Genomic DNA, 27,345 nt, shown 5'->3' on the forward strand with positions numbered 1-27,345 from the left:
TTGTATTGCATTGCTTGTCAGCCATAATACAGTTGTTTTCTGCATTGAAAGCTGTATTCTGGGTTCTTATCTAACCTGTTTTTATATAAATAAATGAAAATGAAAAAAATCCTTTAAGCACTGGGCAAAATAGTCACAAAACCCATTTTATACCTATTGCAGTTACAGCTGACAATGAAAAAGGAAATAGAACAATCCCCATCTAGAAAATGATGATAGACAAATGATGATAACCAGCTCCTCAAGAAAGGATTTTTACTAATCAAAAAGTTTTTCTGTGCTGGACCCCAGGGGTTACAAACCAGGACATCTACAAGTATATAAAGTGTAAATACAAATTATTTTAAAGAATGGGCATTAAGAGCTAAGAGGATCAGGAAAAACATGATGTAGTTGTGGAAATGAGTTGCACCTTGAAGGAAGAAAATGATTTTGTGAAGCACAGATAAGGAGAGAGTGTTATTCAGGTGAGGAGGAGTATAATTCAGCCAGACCCAGGGCACAGATATTAAGATGCAATGAGATGGGTCAGGCTTTTCTTCAAACACCAGACCAGTTTAACTGAAGGGTAGAGTGTAGGAAGATGAATAAAATAGAAGATAAGTTGAAGACAGATTATAAAGAACTTTAAAGGCTAATCCGAGGAATTTAGATTTGATTCTAGATACACTAATAAGCTATGGGATCTGTTAAGTAGGAACGTGTTGCGTCAGATCTGGAATTAAGGAAAAATCACTTTGATATCAATGTAGAGGATTTGGAGAGAGATTTAAAGCAGGCAGACCAATTAGGAATCCATCGAAGTAGCCTAGTAAAGAGGTGAGTGGGGACCTTTGAACAATTTCTATCTGGAAGTTGTATGAGTCAGAAGAGGTTGAATTGGGGCAGCTAGGTGGCACAGTGGATAGAGCATTGGCCCTGGAGTCAGGAGGACCTGAGTTCAAATTTGAATTCCGACACTTCATAATTACCTAGCTGTATGACCAGGCAAGCCACTTAACCCCATTGCCTTTCAAAAAAAATAAAAAATAAAAACGAAAAAGAGGTTGAATGAAAGCAATATTAAGGAGCAGAAATGGTGAGATTTTTTACGTGTGAAGAGTCAAGGATAACGTCAAGGCTACTAACCTTCTGCCTTTGACAGAAATAAAGAAGTGCTGAACTAATGAGGTTGGGGGGAAGATAAGATCAGTTTGGGACATTTTGAGATTGATATGTCTGTAGAACATTTTGAAATATTCAATACAGGGTGTAGAATTGAGGCTCTAGAAGCTGAGTCTGGATAAAAAGATCTGTAAGTCATCTGGATAGATACAATAAACTATAGTAACTAAAATGGTCACTAAGACATTGAAAAGCCCAGGACAGTCTTTGGTAACCCTCATAGGTTATTGGGCTATGATCTAGACTAGATGATGAACCAACAGAAGACAGAGGAGCAGTTGATTATGTTTAGTATCTTCAAATATTTTCATTTTACTCTAATAAGAAAAGGAAATCTATAATGCATTTTAGAATGGTTCTTTTCAAAAGCTATGAAAATAACTACTTAAAAATACAGGGTTCAGTCATGCAGAACATTTACCCAGAATACATTAAATCTTTACAGTGTTGGATATGATATTGACCTTATTTCTAGAAAGAAAATTTTCCTAGAATGATGTACCAGCCAATTTATTATTAATAATAATAACTAATATCAAATAGCATTTTAAGGTTTACAAAACACTTTACATATATCATCTCATTTGATCCTCAAAATAACTAGATGAAATAAGAGCTCTTATTTTTCCTATTTTACAGATAAGGAAACTGAGGCACAAAGATTAAGTGACTTAGCCAGCTTCTCAAAAATAGTATCTGAGACATTCAAACTCAAATGTCCTTGACTCAAAGACACAGTATCCACTACAGTTTGTTGCCATTTTTTCCACTTTATTCTACATTCCTCATCTTCCTATTAATAAAGTTTACCAGAGCAAACATAAATTTAAAAGTAAACCTAAAATAAGGTATCCTCTCTGAAAACAACAAAACTCAGTTCTTACATAATGTATATTTTCTGTGATAATAGGTCTGTGAGAATGCACATAATTTGAGAATTAAATAAAATGTAATTAAAGAAATGAACATGTTCTCTCCTCACTTTTCTCAGCAAAAGATGGAAAAGTCAGTAAAATGACTGCCCTTCAATATCAGCGGCATTGTAAAGATTGTAATCATCCCCCTTCCCATCACTGCCCATCTAGACCTCTTCCATGTGGTTGTGCAGTAAATACCTGTCTTGTGACAAGTCTCAATAGGGCAGAATGCCCTAGGAGATGAATATTTTGAGCTTTGGTTGTAAGCTTCTGTGTGTTCTCAGTTAATTTCAAACATCACCCCTTGAAAAGATTGCACACATCTCCAATCCCCCCAGTGTAACTATATAGGCTTTTTTGTCGCCTTTTTTCTCTGTTAAAATCAAATTATTGTAGATTGAGGGAGTGGGGGAAAAGACCTGTGGGCCTTAAGGCTTGCTCTCCTTCAGTTTTTAAGATCCATCTGGAATGTTATTCTCTTTAAGTAATGACTTCGAATTGACTAGTATGCCAATCAGAGCACCAAAAGTTTTTAAAATTCTTTGACATCATGCTTATAATTAAGCAGATTTCTTATACAGTCTCAATTGTTTATATAAGGATATTAAAGTTATTTCTTGAGCCTATTACTGCATATAACTTGTGAATATTGCTATTCTATCATTTATTATGTGTTATGCTGTTATATTGAAAATAATGTTAAAGACTGAATTGTTAGGGATGCTGTTCAGCCTCTCTGATTTTCCTCCTAACTCTTTCCTTTGATGTTTGTCTCCTTTCTTAAAGCAGGAGCAACCGTCAGGGTAACAGGTATCTGACTATTTACCAATCTTATATGTGCTCGTCATCTGTCCTGACAGATCAGATGTATGAATCTCTTTTGCTTCATACATCTCCCCATTTTTTTAAATCATCTGTCCACATTAATAAATATGACTATCATACCATAAACCTGCTTTTCCTTTTCTTTAGCATTTTAGATTTTTAGAAGTCATTTTAGTTATATTTGCTAGTGCTGTTTAACAGATATTTTCCCACTTCATCTTTATGTGAACAGTTAACATTGCCTTTAAGAATAATCTTGAGAGAATAACCTGCTAGTTTTCAGAAAATTTATTTACTTAATCCATATTGGCCTTTAGAGTTAATGTGACATAGATGTAAAATTAGTTTTTCTGTTAGGCTAATATGGGCAATTGAAGTTTTTGATATGGAAGATTTCATTCTGTTAATACAAAAAATATGAAATTGTAAAGTATTATTTAAATATCTTTCAAGATCCTGTACATTCATAGGAACAATAATTCTTATAAGATCTAATTCAGATGCTACTTCAGTTACAAAATTCAATGCAATGAGTGGTGTTGTGGTTGTTATTGTACTTTGAAAATTGCTTGCCAGATGATAGGCAGGAAGACTGTGCCTATGTCAAACTGCATAAGACCTTAACTTTAAATATGAAGATATATAGGTTTATGATATTTGGCAAAATTTTGATTCTATTCAATTCAATAAACATAATATATTAATCTATACTTTCTACAATATGGGTCCTTAGTATGTGCTAAAATGGAGTCCCTATATTTCTTGCTTATCTACATTTATATACCCATATGATACAAATAATTGAGGTTGCCAATTAAGCAAATTACCTGCCCTACTACCCACCCACAAATAGAAAAACTATTAGAATCATTAAAAAAAACTGTTCCTTTTCATGTTTCATGCCTATAATTATCCACCAAGATTTGAGCCTTCACTCTTATAAATGACATCAGAAAAATACTTGCCTAGAATATATATATAGAAATGTACCTAAAAATATGTATCTTTGTTTTTTAAGTGTCTTTTGTTGCATCCCTGCCCAGTGTTTGCTAGGTAGCTGGACTGACCCTTGTCTTGGATTTGACCTTTTCTCTAGCTTATCTTTCCCCTATCATACTTCTTTGAAATTAACATAAACACTAAGTGCTACAGAAATGGGATGAGTAATTAAAGATAATTCTTAGATTTTTTTGCAAAGAAATTAATAATGCAAAGACCATCTTGCTCCTTTTTTTTAGAGCCTGGTTGCCATAAGGCTAAGATCACAACAAGATTTATTTCCCTCATAGATCAGTTAGCTTTGTTTGGTTCCATAACCATTCCTGGCCCCTATCAACTATCCTCCAGCTGATGAAACAGTATCTGTCCCTGATATAAGATAGTTAATAAATTATCATTAATAAGAAGTTAGTCTTTGACTCATAGAAGTAATGATATTAATTAGAAGTTACAAGTAGGCATATTTCAGTTCAACATAAGGAAGATCTTCCTTAATTGAAGATCCCCAAAATGGAATATATGCCACCTCATGAAAGAGTAACCTTCTCATAGCTAAAACAATTCAAATGAGATTTGTAAAGGGAAATTCATCACTTAGTTAAGGGTTAGAGTAAGTACTGAAGGCTTCTTCTAACTGACTTGCCAGTGAAACCTGGAACAAGTATTTGAAAACAATTCAAAGGCCATGTCTTTTGAATACTAAGATGATAATATAAACCATCATCAGTAAGATCATTTACATAGTCAAAGGTTTGGTGGGCTTATATCTGTTTTAAAGTTACTCCTTTTTGTTCTTGAATAAAATTTAATGTTTTTAAATCTGAGGATGATCCCTCAGAGGAAATCTTCTGTGGCATTTTCCACAGACTTAGTTCTAAAAATGAAACCTTGCCTTTAAAGTCAAAAGCTCCTTCACAAGGCAATTTATCAGCTCTCAAAGATAAAGGTAAGAAATGCCATTGACTTGGGCTTATGATTATAAATATGCTAACACACTAATTTCATTCATTATTTCATATTAACATTTACATTTTTGTATGCAAAAGAACAATGAAACCACAACATCAATATAAATAGGTGATGAGTTGCTACAAATGGCATCACCAGCATAAGATTATTCAGAATGTAATTTTTTCATTCTGTGGCTACCATTTGGGCAGCTAGTAGGTCAAACAAAGCACAGTTCTAATGCTATTTGTGTAACTCTCCATTTGGTTGTCACTATTTGCATGAATGAAATGTTTCTATTTTTTTAAAAGGAGGTTTTAACAAAAGAATTTATTTGGTGGGATGGTCAGAGGGAATCAGTAATGCAGTAGAATTTCAACCAAATTTCATCCACCACATTCCACAAAGAATATGATCAGTTTTCTATTTTTAGTACTCAGATTTCTGAATTTGCCCAAAGAAATGAGGAGCATTAAAAGAATATGAGGAATGGGGAAAGAAGGTAGTATAAGAATTCATCTGAAATATTCAGTGTCTTCTTTCTATTTCAGATAAAAACAGATGAAGAGTATGATTTTAAGTGTGGAACACAATTAAGCAATTACTTTTCATTTAATTCATTTGCTCTATCAAAGTCTCAGATGTCTGTTCAAACATCACCAATTCTACCTTTAAAACAAAAGGAATCGCTTAAGTTGCCTTCCACATCACAAAGCTTTGCTTATTTCTTGAATACTGAAAGTTTCTTGCGAGCAATACCACCTATTCCAGCTCAGAGCAAATCCCAGGAAAACATAAAAAGTTCCTCAAACCCGTTTTTTGCTGGCTTAAATGCGACAAATCCTTTTACTGATAGAACTCCTCCTCTTGGAAATCCATTTAGAACTGACCCTCAAGAATCTGAAGTAATTTCATGGCTCCCAAAAGAAGAATCTGTTAACAGTCCTTTCTCCTCTTCACATCTTCTCAGTCGTAAAGTAAGCAAGGCTTCATTTTCCAAGGATGGATTTGAGGACAGTTTTGATTTGCAGAGCACATCTTCAGCAATGAAAAGCATCAAACCAAAAGGTTGGGTAACTTTTGAGGAGGATGATTTCAGTGTAAAACAGAAATCAGCTGGTTGTCCAGACTTACTAGATACTCAGTCAACTTCATTTCCTGACTCTGACTTTTCTTTGGACTGGAATAAAAATTCAACTGTTTCTTTCTGTATGTTGCCATCAAGAAGACCACCTGAGCCTCCTGCCCCGGTAGTAACACCTAGCCCTACAATTCCTGTAGATCCTTTTATCCCTTTGACATCTAAGACTTCATCAGCAGTAGATTTTACAGAAAGATAATGTTAGGGAATGAAAGGTCTTTTGGGTATAAAAAAAGGGCATTAAAGTTAAACTATGTGCAATAATTAAATGCACTGATATCTTCAAGAAATACCACTATTTAATGTGTATGAGTTTGAATATGTATATTTTGAGAATGCACAAAGATAATTCTCATCATTAAGTTGAGTTTGAATGTGTTTATTAGAATAGGTAGGCAAAATAGTTAATCCCAATTTGAGAGTGCTTAAAGCTACTTTTTAGGAATATTTTGAGAATATCTTCTATTCTTCCCCTCTAAAGAATATGAAAAAAACCCTGATAATTTTCACCTACCATAATCATCAGTCCCTACATACAGATTAGCAACTGGTATTTGTAAATATTTACCAAAGAACTGCCAAAATTATACTGAAAAACATTTGACAGGTATTACTCTTTTTTAATCCTATAACAAATTAATTTCATTATTTGTTCTTTATTTATATGTTGTAGATTCAAGTCAGATTTTAATTACTTTCAGTGCCCTTCTTGTGTCTTTTGTTAAAAGATAAAGAATGTAACTATACCTGAGAGTATACTTTATACTTCATTTCAGTTATGTGGAATATTTTCATTTCCTGTTTCTTAAGCTTTTCTTCCCCAAATTGGGAAAAAAAAACACCACATTAAAGAATTCAATTTTTCTGCCTCCAACTTGTTGGTTTCTACTCCAGTACCTCAGTGGAGCCAGAAGTTCATTGTCATGTGTGGTTACCCAAGTTCCCTTTGAAAATCTCTTGTTCTGTGAAAACATTTTGGGAGGCAACTGTTGTATAGCTTATTTAATAGCATTTTAACTCCTGGTCCCAAACATGAGTCTCTCCTTGTTTTTGTTTAAAGCACATTTTACCCCAAACCCATCTTCATGCTGCATTTGCTGATTTGATTTCTAAAGTGTTGCCTCTAGCAGACAAAGCAACAGACCTCAACACTGATGAAGCTCTTTTGAATAGAGGCTGTAGTTTAGTACTATCTTTATCCCATTAAGAGGCTCTGTTCCACATTCCTAATGTCAGCCCCAAATCAGCTATGGATTTTAATTCCTGCAATGCACTGCCATTATGCAACTTATCTTGCTTCCATTCTTTTATCAAGAAGTGTGCAAAATGTATACAAAATATGGAATTTTGATATCATTAAGTAAATTCCTTTCAGAACACTTCTATGACAAATATAAACTAAAATGATCCTTACCAATATCACCAATATGCCACCAATATGCTTTTAAAAATAAGTATAGTTTCTAAATGATCACCTTTATTGCAATTCCAGTTATTCATTTAAAGATATGCATTAAAGAAAAGAAAGTAAGACTTTCATTTTTATTAATATAGTCTCAGAGTTTTCATCATAACCAGAAATGAGGTAAAAATCACAGAAGGTTGCATCATTTAAAACACAAGGCAAACAGTACATAAAAGACTCATCCAAATTCGTAAATGCTATCAAAATACTATGTTTGTAAAACTAATTCACACTTCTCTTAACAGCCAAAATCTGCTGTTAAATAGAAAAGAAACCTTAGTGGATTTTATATTGTGCTTTTTTTGTTGTTATTCTTATCTGAACAGTAGTATTTGTACATTTTAAACAGCAGTATTACTATAAGCAGTGTGCACCAATATGTGAATTAACTTGTTAAAATTGTGACTGCTAACATCTGTGTAATGATCAGTGTTTGAATATATGCTCTATATTAGCAAAACAATTCTTTGAATTTTGCTAGTACAAATTGAAATTCTATAAGAAGTACTTTCTCTTGGATATCTAATGATAAACTGCAGTCTAAAGTGTACATAACATGCAGAAGCTCAGCATTTAACTGGATAACCAAGCTTGCAGATTATTAAAAATTCAGAGGTTATATTGGATTTAAAAGATATGCTGCAAATAGCTAAAATAGTGTGATGTGTATTAGTAATATAACTAGCATTTCTTTAAGTAAAAAAAACACAAAAGAAAACAAAACTAAAGTACTAAATTGAAACACTAAACTTTTCACTAATTCTTTGTCCTTTGTGGTAAGTTGCTATTTATATGTAACTGTTATTGCTAATGTGGCACACTATTTATAACTATACACTTTACAAAACTATCTTATTAAAATGCAATTGTGGGATGTGACATATTATGTAAAATGTGGCATCTTAATTAAAAATACCTGTCTTTACCATGTTGATTACTTCGCTTAAAACAGGTTATTTTAGGACAACCATTCAGACTCTTAATTTACTTCCCTGGAGTTTTCAAAACAATTTCTGTGATAATTATTGAAGACCAGTTAAACTGATTTGTCAGATGCAAACAATTGTAACCCATTTCATATTTAGCAGTAAAATTTTCATCAACCTCTATTCTGAAGCTAAAAATAAAAAAAAATTACTTTTAAGTTTTTAATGGTGCCAAAAGAGAGCTATTTCCTTTATTCAGTAAGAAAAACTTTCATTTTCACAGTGGTTCTTATTTTCAAGCATAAACTTGATTATTTACATAAACAAGTAATTCTGAGGGGTAGAAAAGAACATAGATCAATGTGAAATAGCAACCTGACTGACAGAAGAGATAATTACATTCTAATATATTTAAAGAACTAAATGGTATGTTTTTAGTCACTGAGTTTGATATTTGAAAGTTTGTGGTAAAGAGTAAATGTTATCCCCATTTTAAAAAAATAGTGAAATTTGGCAACTAAAGTCAATGTATTGATTAAATTACTGGAAACATCCTAAAAAGAATCATTTACAGTCTGGATGGCCAGAAAAAAACATGATCACAAAGAACCAGCATTGCTTCATCAAAATAATTCATGACTATACTAATCCTTTATCGAAAGTCATTGGATTGTAAATCAGGACAATGCTCTAGAAAAAAAGAAACAAGTTAGAAATTATCTTAAAACATTAAGATAAGCTGAACTAGGGTGCATTAATGACTTTAAGCATCCCTGGGCCTATTGACTACTGCAGCTTTCCTGTTTACACCATCTGCCTACAGAGAAATTTAGGATCTTTGTCCCATTTTTTGATTTCTTACGAGTCAAACCCTACAAAGTATTTTATTAACTATCATCTGATCCACTTTCACTTTTCATATTTTTTGTGTCTGCTCCTTCCTTTTGTCAAGAAGAAAGACATCACCTTAGTAGAGAGATACCCATCTCAAAGTCAAGGAGAAACAGGAGCAGGACCCAGACCTACCTTCCTACTTCCCTGGACTGAGAAAGGCAGGAGCCAGAGCTCTCCACCAGCAACTAGACCTAGACAGCATTGACCCTCCCGTGCTTTGTTCATACTGGATCGTCATTTCCACAACCAGAAGTCCAAATCCTGGATTCAGTCCATTTGTTGCCATATCTAGAGTTAGAGACTTTATGCTTGTTGAGCCAAAAAAAAAAAAAAAATCAGGCAACTACATGTTGTAGAACTTAAGACCATAGATTTGGAACCACGAGGATGGCCATCTAGGCCTATGGCCTCCTGAGAAATAAATGGCATTTACAGAGTTTTAAGGTGTGCATGGTGCTACACCCATTCTCTCATTCGAGGCTCTCCGTGTTGATGGCAGTTGATCCAAAAGCCCTCGCCAGATGTGTACACAGCTAAAGTTGTGCTGAATCCCAAATGGGAAGCGGGTCTTGGGTGGTAGTAGACATTTGTTTTCAGCTGCCAAGGCTAGCATCCAGCCAGCGTGCTGCACGTGTTGGCCCTTCGGCGCTCACGGCCAGCCCGATAGGCTGGGTGTCGGTCGGTCTTCCCTCCAGGGTAGCCAATCAGGTCGTGCCGCTGCTTCCCAGCTGTGCCGGCTGGAGTCGGAGCAGCCGCAGTCGGGCGCTAACCCCGGTCCTCGGACCGGCCAATAGCCGCTAAGCCTGCCGAGGGGGCGGGGCCGGGGCGCCAGGCCGAGCGTCGTGTGCGTCACTTCCGCGGTCCGGGAGGAGCCGCGCCTGCGCGTCTCCCCGGCGACGGCTCCTGAGCTTGAGGACGCTGAAGCGACGGTAACGGCGGTGGGTTTCCGCGGCGACAGCTCCGCCGGGGAAGACGCGGAGGGGACTGAGCCCCGCGAGGCCCCCCGCTCTCGGGGGCCGCTTGTTAGAGGCGGTCGCCTTTGACAGCCGATAGTTCCGGGGGACGCCCCCAACACTTGGACACACTGCGGCCCGCCGGGCAGGAGGGCCGGCCCCGCCTCCCTCACTCCCGGGGGTCTTCTCTCCGACAGCGCCGGCGATGGTTCACCTGCACGTGAAGCGGGGCGACGAGAGCCAGTTCCTGCTGCAGGCGCCGGGGAGCTCCCCGGTGCAGGAGCTCTGCCGCCTGGTCACCGCCATCTACAATGGGAGGCTCAAGGTGGAGCGCCTCTGCGCAGGTACCGCGGCGCGTGCGCGGAGGGGGCGGCGGGGGGGGGGCGCTGTGGAGCCGCGCGGGGGGGGGGGCCGCTGTGGAGCCGCGGGGGGGGGGGACGCGCTGTGGAGCCGCCCGGGGGGGGGCGCTGTGGAGCCGCGGGGGGGGGGGACGCGCTGTGGAGCCGCCCGGGGGGGGGCGGCCGCAGCCCGGTGCAGGGCCTGCCGGGCGCTCCTGTGAGTGGGGCGGCCTCGGGGCCAGGACGCGTCCTCCGCAGTCGGGACCCGAGCTCAGATGCGGCCTCGGCCGCTCCATAACGACCTCGCCGTGTGGCCTTGGCCAAGCCGCTTAACCCCAGTGCCTTGCAAAATCTACAGAAAAACAGTTGATGAGTCTCAAATCTACATTGTGGCCTTTTCCACACTAAATTTTGATGGGTGTTAACTTTCTTGAATCAAAACAAGTGTTTTGTTGAAGACTCAGTTCTGCGTCAAGTTCTGAGGAGACAAAGAGGAAATGAAGAGTTTTATGGTCTCCTGGGAAGAAAAACCATGTATAGCAATATATACAGAAATGTGTTTCATGTGAACATGGAAGAGCACTTACCACTGAGAGGTGGGAGGTCAGAAAAATTTTAAGTTGGAGTTGGTGCCTGGACGGGACCTTGAAGAGGATTAGGGATGCCAAGAGATAGAAATGAGGGAGGAGACGGTGCCAGGCCCAGGAGACAGGCTTTGTTAAAGCGGGACCTAGAATGTTATGCTAGAGGAAGACTTAGGCCGCATTTGATGGTGTTGAGATGGTTCAGTCAGGAAGACCCAAATTCAAATCCTGCCCCAGGTACTTACTATCTGTGTGACCCTGGGCAAGTCACCTATTCTTCCTCCAGAAGGAAAGGGCAGAATTCTAGATAAAGAGTCGTGCTGTTCTTGTGGTCAAGATAGAACGATGTAAGCTATTTGAAAGATTTGAAATTGGTTGTCCATAAGAGTTCAGTGTCATCCTGGAAGCATGTCTTCCTTGGAGTTCCTACCCCTGTTTAATGTCTTTAGTACTAAGGTGAATAAAGAGAGAGAGATGATATGCTTCTCAAAATTTTCAGGTGAGCTGAAGCCAAGACTGTTATTTTCCACCCAGATTCCCTCACTTCTTCACTAACAATTCTAAACCTGCTAGAGCCATATAGGTGCAAGCTATGTTCAAGGTAAATAAGGTAACTATGGTGAAGAAAGCACTGGCAACAGAGAGGAAGAGGCCAGGGTGGTGTTTGAGCTGAGTGGTGAAGGAAGGTGCCAATTCTAAGAGTGAGGAGGAAAAGTATTGCAGACTAGAGGCCTGGGGCCAGAACTGCAAGGTCTGTGACTGAATCATATCTTTCCAGAAAGAGAATAAAATGTAAGAAGATTGTAAGAGTAAAATGTTAGAAAATTGGGAAGGGGCCAAACAAAGGACTTGAGATTGGGTCCTAGGTTTTAAAAGGAGGCACTGGAGTCACTTTGCCAGAGAAGATCTGTTTAAACTCTGTTGTGACATTGGATGGAATTCTGTGGTTTGGATAGTTAATGAGACCCAGATTTTTGATTCTATTCAATTTGATTAAACAAACATTTAATAAGCAGTTATAGCTAGTCACTGTGCTGGAAGTTGGAGATAGTAAAGCCAGAATTTAACAGTCCATTCTTTCAAGGAGCTTGGTTGTCACAACATATCCACATATTATATACAAAATGAATGCAAGGTAATTTGGGAGATGCTGAGGGTCAGCGAAGGCCTGCAGAAGGTAGTATTTGAATTGAACTTTAAAGGAAAGTTTGTACTTGAGAGAATGAACTCGTGCTAGGCTGGGGGAGAGCCCCAATAGATACACAAAGGGGGGGGGTGTTATGTTTGAGGACTACAATAAGAAGGAGGAGTTATGTACAGTTATGTACAGTTAGAAGGAAAAGTTTGATTGTCTCTAGTGATGAACAGCTTTAAATGCCAAGTGGGAAGTTAATATTTGATACTGGAGGTGAGAGCTTCTTGAGCAGGGACTGTTAGCCCAGTGTTTTAGAATCATCACTTGTTCACTCCTTTCTTCTCTGGGCTACTAGATTAGACCCTGAAAGATCACTCAACCCTGAAACCCTTTCTCTTTTTGGTTATTTCTTCCCAGAGCCTCCATTTGAAAGAAGCCTTCCTCTTTAGACTTTACTTTTGACTTTGTTTTCTCTCCTCACCCATTCCTTTTAGGTATTGTTTTCTCTTTGTTTACTTTGTATACTTTGCTGTATACAAAGGGGCAGGAACTGTCTTTCTTGCTTGTATTTATTTGTATTCCCAGCCCTTAGCAGCAACCATGACCCAGAGTAAGTGCTTCTGAATGACTTGGATAACTGCAAGATAGATTGATCAGAGAGGGGAGATACTAAACTGTGGTAATCACCCATGCAAGCAATGATGAAGGCCTGAACCAGGGTGATCACAGGGTTATCGATGTAGAGCTGCAAGAGATCTCAGTCGCCAATGAATCCAAAACCCCTCATTTTACAATCCAGGGGAAAATGCACTAGACATGGAGTCAGCGGACTTGGATTTGAAGCCTTGTCACCTTCCCTGCAGAATTCTCAGTAAGTCAATTCGCCTCTGTAGGATTACAGTTTCCTCGTCTGTAAAGTGAGGCTTCTGGAGGAAGCCAAAGGAGGCTAATGAACCTGGAGTCATCTGACACCAGAGCCATTGCTTTTTCCACTGTGCTGCCCCTGGCATAGCTAAGTAGCGCAGTGGAGAGAGAACTGAGTTCAAATGTGGCCTCACTTACTAGCTGTGTTAGCCTGTGCAAGTTACTTAACCCTCTTCATCTATAAAATGAACTGGAGAAGGAAATGGCAAATCACTCCAGTATTTTTACCAAGAAAACCTTAAAATGAGGTCATGAAGAGTCAGTCACAATTGAAATGACTGAACAACAGTACTGCCCCTTCTTTGTGCACAAGCTACATTGGTGAAATAATAAAACATTCATTTTTCTAAAGAGTGAAGAAAAGGAGATGGATATGAGAGATGTTCAGGATATGCTACCTCAGCATCTTCGTCTCGGGGGTCTCATAGGCACTTCAAGTTCAACATATCCAGAACAGAACTTGTCTTCCTTACCCTCCAGAATTTCCCTTGGATGATAGCAGAAAAAGTCCCAACCTAAGGGCTAGAAGGGCACATCAAGATCATAGATTCAGGACTGAAATGTCATTTAGTCTAACCCTCACTTTACAGACGAGGAAACTGATCCTACAGAGGTGAATTGACTTACTGAGAATTCTGCAGGGTAGGTGACAAGGCTTCAAATCCAAGTCAGTTGATTCCATGTCTAGTGCATTTTCCCCTGGATGCCAGATATTAAATTGGCTAATAGACTTCATTCTATTTATCTTCCTGTAGTTCCAGATCTTCCTGTTCTTCCATATTTCCCCTTTTCTGTCTATGTTAACCATCATCATCCAGGTTTCCATTCTCAGAGATATTGTTACTGTCTTGTCTCTCCTCTCCCCATCTTACCCCTCAACTTTTTTTTTTTTTTTTTTTAGATTTTTCAAGGCAGTGGGGTTAAATGGCTTGCCCAAGGGCACACAGCTAGGTAATAAGTGTCTGAGACCGGATTTGAACCCAGGTACTCCTGACTCCAAGGCCGGTGCTCTATCCACTGCGCCACCTAGCCGCCCCCTTACCCTTCAACTTTTAATCAGATGCCAAGTCCTATCTCGTGATTTCAGAGTTGGAAAAGAGCTCAAATGTTATTCCAGTCTTTAACCTGAGTAGAAAAAAGCATATGATAAGTACTTTGTAAATGCATAGAATATTGTGCTGAAAAGGAAGAATGTCTTCTCCCAAGGAATTCACCTTCCACAGGAGGAACACATCAGAGAAATTCAGCTGCAAAGTCAGATAAATACACTCCACTTTCATATTTTTTTCCATTCACATCATCACTACTCTAGCTCCAGCCCTCATCACTTCTTACCTGAGCTGTTACAATAATCTCCAAACTTATCTTCTTGTCTGTAGTCTATCCATCATTCACATTGCATTAGTAAAATTATTTGCACAATATGTTGACCATGCCCCTCCACTGCCAAAACATATTTCTTATATGTAACCAGGCTCTGGTTTATCTTTCTAGCTTTAAGTTGTACTTTTATTCTCACATTCTGTTTTGTAGCCAAATTGTTCTGCTTTGTAATGCCCCTTATTTTAGTCATCACCTTTCCTTGTCTTTGTGCCTTTACTACATTCTTTCCTTCCTCTTGGGTGAAAATCCTCTACATAGCAGTTTTAAAAACTGCTTTTTAATTACTGCTTTTTTTTTTAGTTTTAATATGTGATTTTTTTTTACTTATTCTTTACTGTTCTTTGGTCTTGTAAATTGAAAGTTAATGCTATCACATCTGAATGAATTGAATGTAGTGCTTGAATTGATTGTGCTGCAATCCATTTCATTTCTGGGGGCATCTTGCACAATTTGCTAAATGTGGTCATTAGACTACCTTTTATTTGTGGAGGGTTTTTTTTTTCCAATTTCTTGTACAGCAGACTATGTTAAATGTTTTGGGGGATACTGATAATCCTCAGTTTCTCTTTCAGAGTTGTCCCCTTTTTTCCATCATCCTGACAAAGCTTTCAAGCTCCAGTTGTAGTTGTTTTTTTGCAGTTGTAAGTCAAAGAGACAGATTACAATTCATTATAAAGAAAAACTATAATAATTAGAGCTGATCAAAAGTAAATTTGCAGTTCTACTAAACTGTAATTCTCTGTTATGAAATAGTCAGGCAGGAGTTGGATATAAATCAACAGATTTCAGCATCTGCTGGTGGGTGATTGGATTGGATGATCTTTACATTCTCTTTAAATTTAGAATTCTAAGAAAAGTATATGGAAAAAGGCATTCACAAACTTAAGATAGAATTCTAGACTAGGAGTTTAGCTCATTTATTTCTGACTTTGTAACCTTAGACACATCTATTATTCTCATTGAACCTTAGATTTTTTTTCTTCTGTACAATGCAGGATAGTGAGAACCATGATAACGTCATAGTGTTACTGTGGAAACCAAATGAGACTGTATCTGAAAGTTTTTAGTTAACTGTTATTCAGATATGTGGTGGTGATAGCAATATAGCTCTGAAATAAGTTTTCTAATTTTCTCTTTTTTCCATATTTCAAGAAATGGAACAACTAGCAGAACATGGAATATTTCTACCACCTAATATGCAAGGACTGACAGATGAACAAATTGAGGAGCTGAAATTAAAGGATGAATGGGCTGAAAAATGTGTTCCAAGTGGGGGATCAGTGTTCAAGAAGGATGAAATTGGACGAAGAAATGGTCATGGTAATCAAGCCATAAATAACTTTTTTTCTTCTATGTGTATGAGTAAATCTGGGCAATATTGAAAATTAGAGAATATAAAAAATAAAGAAAAAGAAAAATGTAGAACTTCATTATTTTTCCATTGAAAAATGATCTTAATATTTCAACACAAATTGGCAAGCACAAACTTAATTTTATGTGGACACATATATATTAAGACACAATTCTAATAATACACAGGATTAGACAAGTGTAACCCAAGAGTTCTTTTCATTATAGAATGACAGGTGTATCATAAATATAATTTGGAGCAATATTTAGGAGGGGAATTTTGAGATTTAAATTCTATTAAGATTTGCAGAATTTGGGGCAGCTAGGTGGTACAATGGACAGAGCGCCAGCCCTGGAGTCAGGAGTACCTGAGTTCAAATCCAGCCTCAGACACTTAATAATTATGTAACTGTGTAGCCTTGGTCAAACCACTTAACCCCATTTGCCTTGCAAAAACCTAAGATTTGCAGAATTCAGCCCTGGAGTCGGGAGGACCTAAGTTCAAATCCAGCCTTAGACACTTAATAATTGCCTGGCCCAGTGGTTACTTTAATGCCACTGCCTTAAATAAATAAAATTTTAAAAAAAGATTTGAAGAATTCTGAGTTTATTTAAATGGCCTCTTGATAGTATAGAAATAGGAAGAAGAATGTAAATATATTTAGCCCTACTTTATTGTGAAGAGTCATCTCTCTCTGTAATCCAGCACTTTATAGAGACGACTCTTTAACCCTTAATCATATGTGAAATGCAGTTATCCTCTTAATACCTGAGAGATGGAGGTGTAAATCTTTTAAGTATTTGTTAAGCATCTGTTGTGTAAACTTTGTTCTTTGAAGGCTATAGAAGGCTATGGAAATTGGAGATATGGGCCTTTTTTAGAGAGTCCTACTAAAATGACCTTTGAAAACTCGTAATGGTAGAAGCATTATATCCATTATATATACATGTATAAATTATACAAACATTTATGTGCCTACTATATGCAAGACATTGCATACAGCTGAGGTGATCCAAAGTTTGAAAAGAAGACTGATCTCTGTATGCAGGGAGCTTTCAGTCTGGTGAAGGGTACTATTATTGGGTCCTTTCATTTTCTACCTGTTCATCTATAAATTTGCTCTCTGTTTGGAGACAGGTAGTTCACCCTAGCAAAAAAAGAAGTTAAGTTCAGAAAGACTACTAATTCTTAAGGAAAGCCAGTTAAAACAACTCGTTTTTCATAGTCTTTAAGCAGAGATTGTTTTAAATTGGTTTCCACCTTTTGGGATAAAACTGCATGTCACAAATATTCTGTATGCAGTTGATTGATATATGAGGGTTTAACTTGTTTTCTCATTTCTCTTGGTTTCTCAACTGAAATTTTAAATGTCCTGACTATTCTCCCTGTTTGCCATTTTTTAGCCTACAAATCTTCCTCTATATCATTGCTTCTCAAAGTTTGCCATTTTGTAGAAAAAACTATAATTGTGCTCTAATTTTTTTTTCATTTTTTCTTTTTGACAAGGCAATGGGGTTAAGCAACTTGCCCAAGATCACACAGCTAGGTGATTATTAAGTATCTGAGGCCAGATTTGAATTCCTGATGTCAGGGCTGGTGCTCTGTACCACTGCATCACCCAGCTCTAGCTAGCGCCACCTGAAAACTATAATTATGAAGGGATCCTGTCTTTGTCTAGCTATTGAGCTTATATCACCTTCTTGAATCTGCTTTTAAAATTCATTATTTACAGTTGCTATTTATATTTACTCAGCCAATCAGGGCCCAAACAATGACCAAGTGAGCTTGGCCTGAGGTCTGTTCTTGGCCAATCAAGGACAGTCAAAAGTGATTTGGGGCCTTACAATTGTAAACTCCAAGAAATCTTATCAAGACTTTGGACAGAGCATCCACATGTAAGGAGAGGAAAGAAAGAAGGGAAGGAAAGGAGGGAGGGAGAGATGGGAACAGTGTAACCCAGCCTTCTAGCAGTGGGGCTGCTCCTATTTCACAGAAGTTATACCCCTTCTTTCTTTAAGGGAAATGATGCCATGCCATGCAAATGAATTGATTAAGTGAAGGGGGTGCTTTACCAGCCTCACTTTCTCCTCCAGAGCCATCTGGGTCCAGTGACCAGATATGAATCAGGATAACTAGAGATTACCCTATTTTTCAGAATCCTTGAGAATTTTTCCCTTTTGAAATGATTTTTTTTGACTATGCAAATAATCTTTGCCTCATTTCTTTCTTCCGTGCCTTATTCATAGAGAAACCTTGATGGTTCTTGGCTCCCAATTGGTTTTTTTGTCTCAGTAAAAGTGGTCATTCTTGACATCTTTGCCTCATTTTTCTCACCTAGCCTTAATCACTGAGTGGATGTTGCCTCAAGTCAAACTATGATTGTGAAAGACTTTTTAAAAAGACCAAAGTCTCCCATTGCATCCAGTGCTATCTCCAGTTATTCTAATCCATATCTGTCACTAAATCCAACTGATTTCTGGAGAAGAAAGTGAGGCTGCTGACTTTGCATAGCCCACCTCACTTAAATCCAATTCACTTGCATGTCATGACATCACTGATGTCATGTTTTCTTAAAGAACAAAGGTCAAGCAACAAAACTGTCATGCTACTAGATTGCCACTAGTTAGAATTAAAGCATGCAATGTATTTAAATCTCATAATCTTATCACTTCTTTTTTTTAAGCGCCAAATGAAAAAATGATGCAAGTGTTGAAGAAAACTATAGAAGAAGCTAAAGCACTAATATCGAAGGTAATATCACATCTTCTAATCTTTCCAATCTGAAATGCTCCAAAATCCATCTTTTGGATTTATCTTTTTGCTTATGAACTTTAGATAAAACAAGAAATGATAAGAATTGATAAGTACAGAGTGAAGTCTTTTTTTCTTGCCTTCTTTTCATAATACGGCTAATGTAGAAATATATTCTGCATGACTTCCAAGTATATAATAGTTATATTCTCATTGAGATGGGGAAGGGATCCAGGGAGGGAGAGAATTTGGAACTAAAAATAAATTTTTTAAAATAAAAAATTCCAAAAAATGTTATGAGTGTTCTCTAGCCTGCTATTTTCATACTTATAACTATTTATCCCATATCCAACCCCTACAGTTTAGAGGTATTTCTTTTATTTTTGGTAAATGTGTAGTTTGTCAGTAAGACAAATATGGATTAATACAAATTTTTAAAAATTTCTTAAGTGTTAATGAGAAGTTTAAAATAGTAATCAGAGTAATCTTCTATTTGTTCAGCCTTATTTAAATTGTTTTAATGGGATAAAGACATTAATCTTAATATTAGCGTGGATTTGTTTTTCAGATGGAAAAACATTTGAGAATCTGGAAGGAAAAAGTTACGGCATTTTTTTTCCCTAATGAAACTGGGGGTTTTAAGCTATTTCTCTTTACTTTTTATTTCTACTTTTTTTATTGAATACAAAAGTCATTAAAATATAAGCGATTATTTTGTTTATATTTGTATTAGCTTAAGTAATAATGTTTGCTCAATTTCAGAAACAAGTGCAGGCTAATGTATGTGTTACTAAGGAGATGGTGAAAGATGCATTGGACCAGCTTCGAGGAGCTGTAATGATTGTTTATCCAATGGGATTGCCACCATATGATCCGATTAGAATGGAGTTTGAAAATAAAGAAGATTTGTCAGGAACTCATGTATGTAGTTATCATGTCTGCAAGAGATTTATTTATTTATTTGAAAAAGGAAATAGAATTATTTATAAAATATAAGAACCATGTTATACTTTACACTTTTTTTTTAATAATCCCAACTTAGAAGGGGTTTAAAAATTTATCACTTTGGCTTCTGAAATACAATTTGTCCCAGAAAGTCTTAGTGCAGTTTTAAGCTTTAATACTTATTAATAATTATTTACTTTAGACAAATTTAATATTAATGCCTAAAACTGCATCAAGACTTTTGGGACACTTTGTAAATGTGATCAGAAGGAATTTATTTAAACATCTTTTACATACAGTACTAGATTTTTGTGGCATACAAAGGTGGTAAGATACTGTCCCTTACTGTGAAGATACTTACAATTTAAATTTAGTAAGAGAAATAGCATGTATGCAAATAACTATATAATACAAATTAAAATGTGATACACTCATGAGAGTTTTAAAATGCACACTAGAATTTGGAGTGAGATTGGAGGAAACTATTCTCTAGTATGATCAGTACAGACAAGAAGGAGATACTAACAGTTTTTGACTTGATCAAAACTGTGCATTCATTACATCACTCTTTAGCAGCAGTGCACAGAATAGACTGAAGGAGGACAAGAGGAGCGTCAAGGAGACTGGGAATAGGCTAGGCAAAAGCTCATGCATATCTGAGTGTGGTTCCTTTGGTAATAGAAATAGGAGACCTAGCAAAAGATAATTCAGACTAGAATCTTATTCTTTGTGACTGACCAGGTGTATGAAGGAAGAGCAGGGAAAGGAAATCATCAGAAGGGTTCCAAGTTTTGAAACCTAGATAACGGGAAAATGTATTTGTGACATCAACCAAAATTAGAAATTCAGGAGGAAGAGAAAAGTTCATAAAACAGGATCTTGAAAAAAATAACTATACAGAAGGAATGGGAAGTGGAAATGCCCCTGTGAAGAAGCAGAAGTTAGCAGTAAATAGAGAAACAGAATAAAACCAGAAGAGGAGAAATTTCATCAAGAAAAATGTAATTGCCATCATCCTACAAATGTTTTGAAGAAATTGAGAAAAACTATTGAGGTATACCATTTAGTGCTTATTGATTACATTTGAAAGAAAAGTAGTGGAAGCATAAAACATATTGTTTAGGATCAAAGATGTCAGTGAATAAAGGCTGCTTTTTCTAGGAATTTGGCGGTAAACAGGGTTAATGAAAAGTGGAAATTATCTGAACCCAAAGGAACAAATAGAGAGGGAAGGAACTTTTCTTCCTCCTGAATAACAAGAAATAAAGAGATGAATGAAGAAAACTAAAATTGTTTTTAGTTGTTAAGAGAAGTAGAGGAAGTTTATGACTGCAGTATTTTTAAATAAAGTTTGAAACCAACTCATCTACTGAGAGTTAATGGACTTTGGCCAGGATACTGTATCCAATACTCATATATCTCCTTCAGAATCTTCATAAGACAATTGAAATGGAAGTGGTTTGGTTTCCTGGCATGGCACTGGTACACTATCCAGGTTTCACAGGCAGACAGCAATGAGGTCAGCACAATTTAGACCTTCAGTTTGGTAGTTATAGTCTAATGCTGCTGTTTTTCCACAACTTTCCTTTGGAGCCTCCTAAACATTGACTTGCTCTGGCAACAAATGCATCAACCTCATCATCTTAAGTACACCAATGGAAAGTACACTGCCAAAGCACAATATTCAAAATATCTCCATTTGTTATAACTGATGGTTCCACAGGTAATGCTGGCAGGTGGAGAACCTATCCTTTCTTGGTGCCAATTATCAGACCAAAATTAGCACAAGTCACAGAAAATCAATCCATACTTTATTGCATCTCAGGTTCTGAGGTTTCATCGAGTGCACAATCATCTGCAAACAGAAAGTTGCACACCAACTCTCCCTCCACTTCAGTCATGGCTTTGTAGCCTTTTCAAGTTAAATAATTTACTCTCAGGGCAGAATGCCATTTCCATCCTCCCTGAAATTTTCCTACAGTATCGCTGAAAACATCATGCAAGGGAGCAAGCATATAGCCTTGCTTTACTCCATTGGTAACTGGAAAAGTATAAGAGCATCATCTGTTTTCAGCATGACATCATGAAATTGATATACAATACTGATAAGCTTCTTGAGGCAACTAAATTTACTATGATTTTCCATAAGCCTTCAAGACTGACAGTACCAAAGGCTACGGACAAGTCAATATTGTATTATATGTAGACCATTGTTTTTCTCCTGGAGTTGTCAGGCAGCAAACCCTATATCAGTTATTCTTAGTCCTTTTTGAAGTCACTCTGCCTCTCAGGAAGCTGACCATCTTCCTAATGAAGGCTCAACCTATTTAGGAGGACTTTGGCAATGACTAAAAGAAAGTGATATCCCTATAATTGTCACAGGACAACCTATTTCCTTTTCCTATATAGAGATGAACAGTGAAGGCATCCTTGAACGCTTGGGGAATAACTTCCTCTTACCATATCACCCAGAAAATTTCCATCACCTTTATCTCAGCTGAAATAGAGTCGAGTGCTTTGCCACATGTGAGGAGTCTAATGGCATTCAAAACTCTTTAATTGGAAATTGGCTAAAGAGGGATTGGCTTAAACCTGAGGTCAATGACTTCAGCTTTAGATTGATTACTATGTTGAGAACCCTATGGAAATGTTTGTCTCTCCAAGATCACTAATCAACGAGGCTCCAACATTACTGAGTAGTTGAGTTGCGCCACAAGTTGTTGACCCATAAATAGCCTTCAAGGCATCAAAAAAACACTTTGGATTGTTAATATCTTTAGTAAAACTGAATTTGATCTACTGAGCCAAGAATACTACACCTCTCTAAGCTTTGCAAGGCTCTTTACTTTTGATGGAGTTAAAAACACTATCTTTTTGTTTTTGGGGGGTTTTTTTAGATTTTTGCAAGGCAAATGGGGTTAAGTGGCTTGCCCAAGGCCATACAGCTAGGTAATTATTAAGTGTCTGAGAGCGGATTTGAACCCAGGTACTCCTGACTCCAAGGCCAGTACTTTATCCACTACACCACCTAGCCGCCCCCAAAACACTACCTTCTTAAAGACACATTAACTTTCCTACTAATAAAACCCTGTCTATTTCTTTTTCATTTAGCAGCTTCTGAATTTCCCCAGCATTTTCATCATACTTGTCTTCATATTTTCAAGTATGCTGTCTCAGATGAGCAATAGCAATGCTGCACATCTTAGAAACTACCAGTCTGGTTATGACAGTTCTCAGACCAGGACAGGCCAGATGCCCAGGGGTTCTGAGTTTCCCTAGCACTCTGTCCTCCATTAGAGGGCCTTCAAAATCCAATACTCTTAAGATCCAGTGAAGTAGGGAAAGGAGGTGGCTAAACTGTAAGATGAGAACACTGCAGAAGCCCAAGGCAAGAACAATCAGGAGCAACCACCCTGCCCAAAACCATAGCAGGGAATGGAGCCTGGCCCAGGAATGAAACGCCAGTTCAGGAATTAAAACCAGGAAAAACACTTGACCAGTATTAAAAATTATTATAGTCTGGAAATGTCCCAACATCTAGTCTAGAAGGAGAAAGTAACTCCATAACCACTGTAAGTAGTGACTCAAAATAGAAAATTTGATGTTCATCAAGAACTATATGAATATGTAGAAGAAATGAAGCAAAAGACAAAATGAAATAAAAGCTCTGGAGGAAAGAATTAAAATAGTAAAAAAGCATCTTAGAAGAAAAAAGGGACAAAGCTAACCCAAGTATCAGCCTCCCTGAAAACTAGAATAGACCTAGAAGTATGAGAGAAGGTAGATAAGAGGGGGATGAAGATACTGCCAAGTGACAGTGAAGACTCAGTTGGAGTTAAATAGCACAAACTGACAATGGTCTCATGATTTCTTCCCACAATGCCGACAAACTGGTAGGAATGAAAGGGATTACCTGAAGGACAGGAGTTACCAGAAAAAAAATTTCAAGTTTGAGGTCTTGAATTTCAGGCCCTACTAATGATAAAAGGGTCAATGGTGTAACCAAGTAGTGAGTGGTTAAAGGGAATTATAGAGGTTCATAGTTAAAAATTGTAGAACTGGGTCTTCTTTAACCAGTCATTCCTGAGAGATCTTATGTGACTCAGTGTCCCTCCCTCCTCTTCATGGGGAAGGAACTTGGGGGCTTTCTCCTCCTAATAGTTAGACATGTTTTGTTTAATATCCCAAAGTCAGCACTGGTTCCTTAAAGACTCAAAATTGACAGGGGTTGTGATTGGGGGGTTACATACCAGGGTCCCTGTTCCTGCAGAGGGTCAAAGCTACTATATCAGTCAGCTGCCAGGGAAGGGGACCCTGAAGTTTGAGATGGAGGAACCTGCTCCTCAAAAAAATGTAAAAAAGATTGGAACCACCCCTTTGTTCGTGATTGGAAAAATAGCCTAGTTTTAAATGATCCTATGTCATATCTGAGAAGTCTGCAAGTCAAAGATGACAACCATTGATGAGGTTAACTAAATGCTTTCCTAACAATCCTGTGAGATAGGAACTATAATTATCCCCATTTTAAAGATGAGAAAACTGAAGTTCAGAGAAAGTGACTTGCCTCGGGTCATGTAGCTGAATAACCAGGCTGAGAGTTGAACCTTTTTCTGTGATCTCCAGGCTCTCTCAAATGTGTGTGTGTGTGTGTGTGTGTGTGTGTATACACAGACTTCTCTGTTACCTTAGGATAGTTAATTAACATGAAAAGGGGCTGCAAATCAGGAAATTGATGCTCATGAGTTTGAACAGTGAGTTTGAAGAGCTGAAATAATGAGTTTTTTTGATGCTGGCAAAAAGTCAGGATTTTTGTTATCTCCAGTTTGGTGTTTGTTCAGAGTGATATATGAGCCAAGCTGTGCTGTGTTTGAAAACTTGATAATGTATATTTGAACAGTGTGGCAGCCCAAAGTTGAATCTTTTCTTAAAAGTAAATATCTTTTTGTTTTTTAATCACCTCCAGCTAATTAATATCTCTCATATCAGAGTCATTCCTTATAACAAAGAATTTTAAAAGGCAAAACAAAAAACAGTTTAGCAAAATCACCAACACATTAGTTGAGTCTGAGAGTATTTGCAGTATGTTCCCTAACCATGATCTTCCTCATCTAAGAAAAATGTGGTGGGAGTGCATTTTCTTAGCTCTTTTGTTTTATCTTAAAGCTGATAAAACTGATTCTTTTAATTCATTACAGGCTGGACTTCAGGTCATTGATGAATCAGAAGCACAATTGTGGTGGGCAGCAAAGGAGTTAAAAAGAAATCAAAAACTTTCAGACTATGTGGGGAAAAATGAGAAAACTAAAATCATTGTCAAACTTCAGCAAGTAAGTACTTTATATTACTTTTACATTTTAACTTTGACTGGTTGTTACTTTCTAACTGGTGAAAAGTTATAATAAATCTGAGCTTTTTAAATCAGTGATGCAAATAAAATTTTTATAGGCCCAAGGTATTAAAATAAGTGTACATAATATTTATTATGCTCACTTTCAAAAGTAGAAAAGGAAAGTATAAAAGTAGCTTAGAGTAACTTTTACGTTACTTTTTTTGCATTCTGTAGGAAAATAAAAATATTATTTAAAATAGAAAATGTGGGCACTATGGCAAAAACCTAATGAAGGGTTGAGAATGTTTGGTGACATTTTTCAAAACTGTTAAACTGATTAGCACATCAGTGTGCTCCAAGCTCCTGAAATAGATTGATGGAGATCAGAAGGACCATTTCGCTCTTGAAAAAGTCATATGACTCCTGTCCTGAGGACAGTTGTTGACCTTGCCCTGATAGGGGAAGAGAGCTGCTTTCAGAGGCAAGAAGATCAGATCCTTGTTAACTTTAAATCTTTGATCCTGTGAATCAATTTTAAACCTTCCCCAAAGACTAAGGTTGCCATAAATCCATCTCCCCCCTCCCCCCCAATACCTGCAGGTGCAGTCCCTGCAATGACTTCATCTAATTGTTTTATTTCAGGGCAACTCCTAGTGCTAGACTGAGTGATTTCCTCAAGAATCCAAGAAACTTAGGGCTGAGAAGGGATCCAGATAGTCACTTATCCTAGTCCCTTCATTTTACAAGTGGAGATATTGAGGCCCAAAGAAGAAAACAAACTTGCTTATTTTAGGTGCAAGAAATGGGTTTTGAACTAAATTCTTCTGATACTAAATGCAAATCCTACTGACCCACTAACAAAGTTTAGTTTTCAGTAAAGATCATTTAAAGATACTTTACTATGTACCACACTGCCACACTTTTGTAGAGAATGCTAAGAAATGAGGCACAAAAAGCATTCAAGAAATATATGATTAGTCAGTATCAGGATTCCAGGTCATAGACAAGTGAAGGAAAAGGAGGTGGACTGACAGGCACCAGAGACAATCAGTAGACCATTCAACGACTGTTACATTGTGTACAGAGAATGTGAAAAGTTCTAGACTTTAGAGTATGGATGTCTAATCTTTTAGCTCTTTTGGGTCACACCACACAACACAAACTTGGCAAGTGCCACATATAGAATTTAATATTTATTTATGACTATAAATATAACCCATTTTTAGCAATGGGTATAATAAAATGTAATAATGTTCAAATGATGAGAGCTGTGAGTTGGACACACCTGCTCTAGAGGGGAAGAAGGCCTTCAACACCATGAGGAGAGAGCCTCTGGGAAGGATTTTATGGAAGGATGTGAACAAGAACCTTGCAGTTTTATCTCCATCTATGAGATCTCAGACTCAATGAAATAGAAGTAAATTTTACTTTAATATGAATTTTACCCTTTTCCATATTTCAACAGAAAGGTCAAGGAGCTCCAGCCAGGGAACCTGTTATAAGCAGTGAAGAACAAAAACAGATGATGCTGTATTACTACAAAAGGCAGGAGGAACTCAAGGTAACACAAAATAGGCTTTTATCAGAAGTCTAGTAGTAGGTTAGAAATCAAATTCTTTTCCCATGATCAACTGTGGTAGAGGGATAGCAATATGCATAAGAATGTTCTCAGATGTTTGGAGTTTGGAAAAAGGGGAAGATCAAGGAACTCAAAACTGTTTTCCTTTGTATATGAGCTCCCCTTTTACAACTCTCAGAAACCTTGGAATCTGAATGTGAAGTTGTCCGAGTAGAGCCTTAGGGAGAGCACCAAGCACCATTTTCTATTCTTTCTTATACTTTATTAAGTATCTTTCTAAAGTACTTAAAGTAAAAACTTTTTTTTTTCCAGAAATTGGAAGAAAATGATGATGACTCCTGTCTAGATTCTACATGGGCAGACAACACTGCTTTAAAGAAACATTTTCATGGTGTAAAAGATATAAAGTGGAGACCAAGATGAAATTCCTTATTGAGTTAATATTATTTTTAAAAATTAACTGGTCTTTCACTGTTAATAAAAGCTGTATGACTAGGAAATTTAGATTTCAAGTTGTTTAGCCTAGAATTTAAAATATGAATTATTTTAAAATTTATGAATAATAAATCTTTAAATTTGCATTTTGTCTACTTCCAAAATTAACATTTAATTTTTCTAGTTCTACAGTTTTTTTATTTCTCTTCCTGACTTGTTTAGTAGATGATTCTTGAAAAATTAGTTTATTCAAAAAATATTTATTGGATACTTAGTACTTACTAAGCTCTGTGGGGGCGGGGCATCATTAGGGAACTTAACAGACTAATAGGAAACAAAATTAAATAAATAGATCAGAG

General features: G+C 37.1%; 2 protein-coding genes across 17 annotated transcripts in view; both read left to right on the forward strand.

Moving 5' to 3' along the window:
* The window catches only part of SYNJ1 (synaptojanin 1), a 119,045-nt gene extending 110,434 nt beyond the window's left edge, over window positions 1–8,611 (forward strand). For 11 of the 14 annotated variants that reach the window (XM_074214093.1, XM_074214097.1, XM_074214096.1 and 8 more), the window contains one exon: window positions 5,405–8,611. In XM_074214093.1, coding sequence (XP_074070194.1) covers window positions 5,405–6,193 — 789 coding nt within the window. In that variant the 3' untranslated portion in view covers window positions 6,194–8,611. Of the gene's footprint in view, window positions 1–162 lie in introns of all 14 variants that reach the window. The other 3 variants (XM_074214105.1, XM_074214106.1, XM_074214107.1) reach the window with 3 other exon arrangements.
* A 1,518-nt stretch (window positions 8,612–10,129) lies between these two features.
* CFAP298 (cilia and flagella associated protein 298) lies at window positions 10,130–27,051 on the forward strand. Of its 3 annotated transcripts, none has more exons than XM_074214108.1 (7): window positions 10,130–10,576; window positions 15,749–15,916; window positions 18,631–18,698; window positions 19,461–19,619; window positions 24,839–24,970; window positions 26,438–26,533; window positions 26,864–27,051. In XM_074214108.1, the coding sequence occupies exons 1-7, from the start codon at window positions 10,438–10,440 to the stop codon at window positions 26,972–26,974; spliced, it is 873 nt and encodes a 290-aa protein (XP_074070209.1). In that variant the 5' UTR covers window positions 10,130–10,437; the 3' UTR covers window positions 26,975–27,051. The 3 variants fall into 3 exon arrangements, with proteins under 3 accessions (XP_074070209.1, XP_074070210.1, XP_074070211.1); XM_074214109.1 differs by lacking the exon at window positions 10,130–10,576 and adding an exon at window positions 10,825–11,166; XM_074214110.1 differs by lacking the exon at window positions 10,130–10,576 and adding an exon at window positions 10,828–11,173.
* The last annotated feature ends 294 nt before the right edge of the window (window positions 27,052–27,345 follow it).

The sequence above is a fragment of the Macrotis lagotis genome, chromosome 1, assembly GCF_037893015.1.
Source record: "Macrotis lagotis isolate mMagLag1 chromosome 1, bilby.v1.9.chrom.fasta, whole genome shotgun sequence".
NCBI classification, from domain to species: Eukaryota; Metazoa; Chordata; class Mammalia; order Peramelemorphia; family Peramelidae; genus Macrotis; species Macrotis lagotis.

Bases quoted from the DNA above. Each gene is read 5' to 3' on its own strand.
- CFAP298 (XM_074214108.1), top strand. From the start codon at position 10,438: ATGGTTCACCTGCACGTGAAGCGGGGCGACGAGAGCCAGTTCCTGCTG. The intron at 18,699-19,460 runs GTAATATCACAT...GCTCAATTTCAG, and splicing joins CTAAAGCACTAATATCGAAG to AAACAAGTGCAGGCTAATGT. The intron at 26,534-26,863 runs GTAACACAAAAT...TTTTTTTTCCAG, and splicing joins AAAGGCAGGAGGAACTCAAG to AAATTGGAAGAAAATGATGA.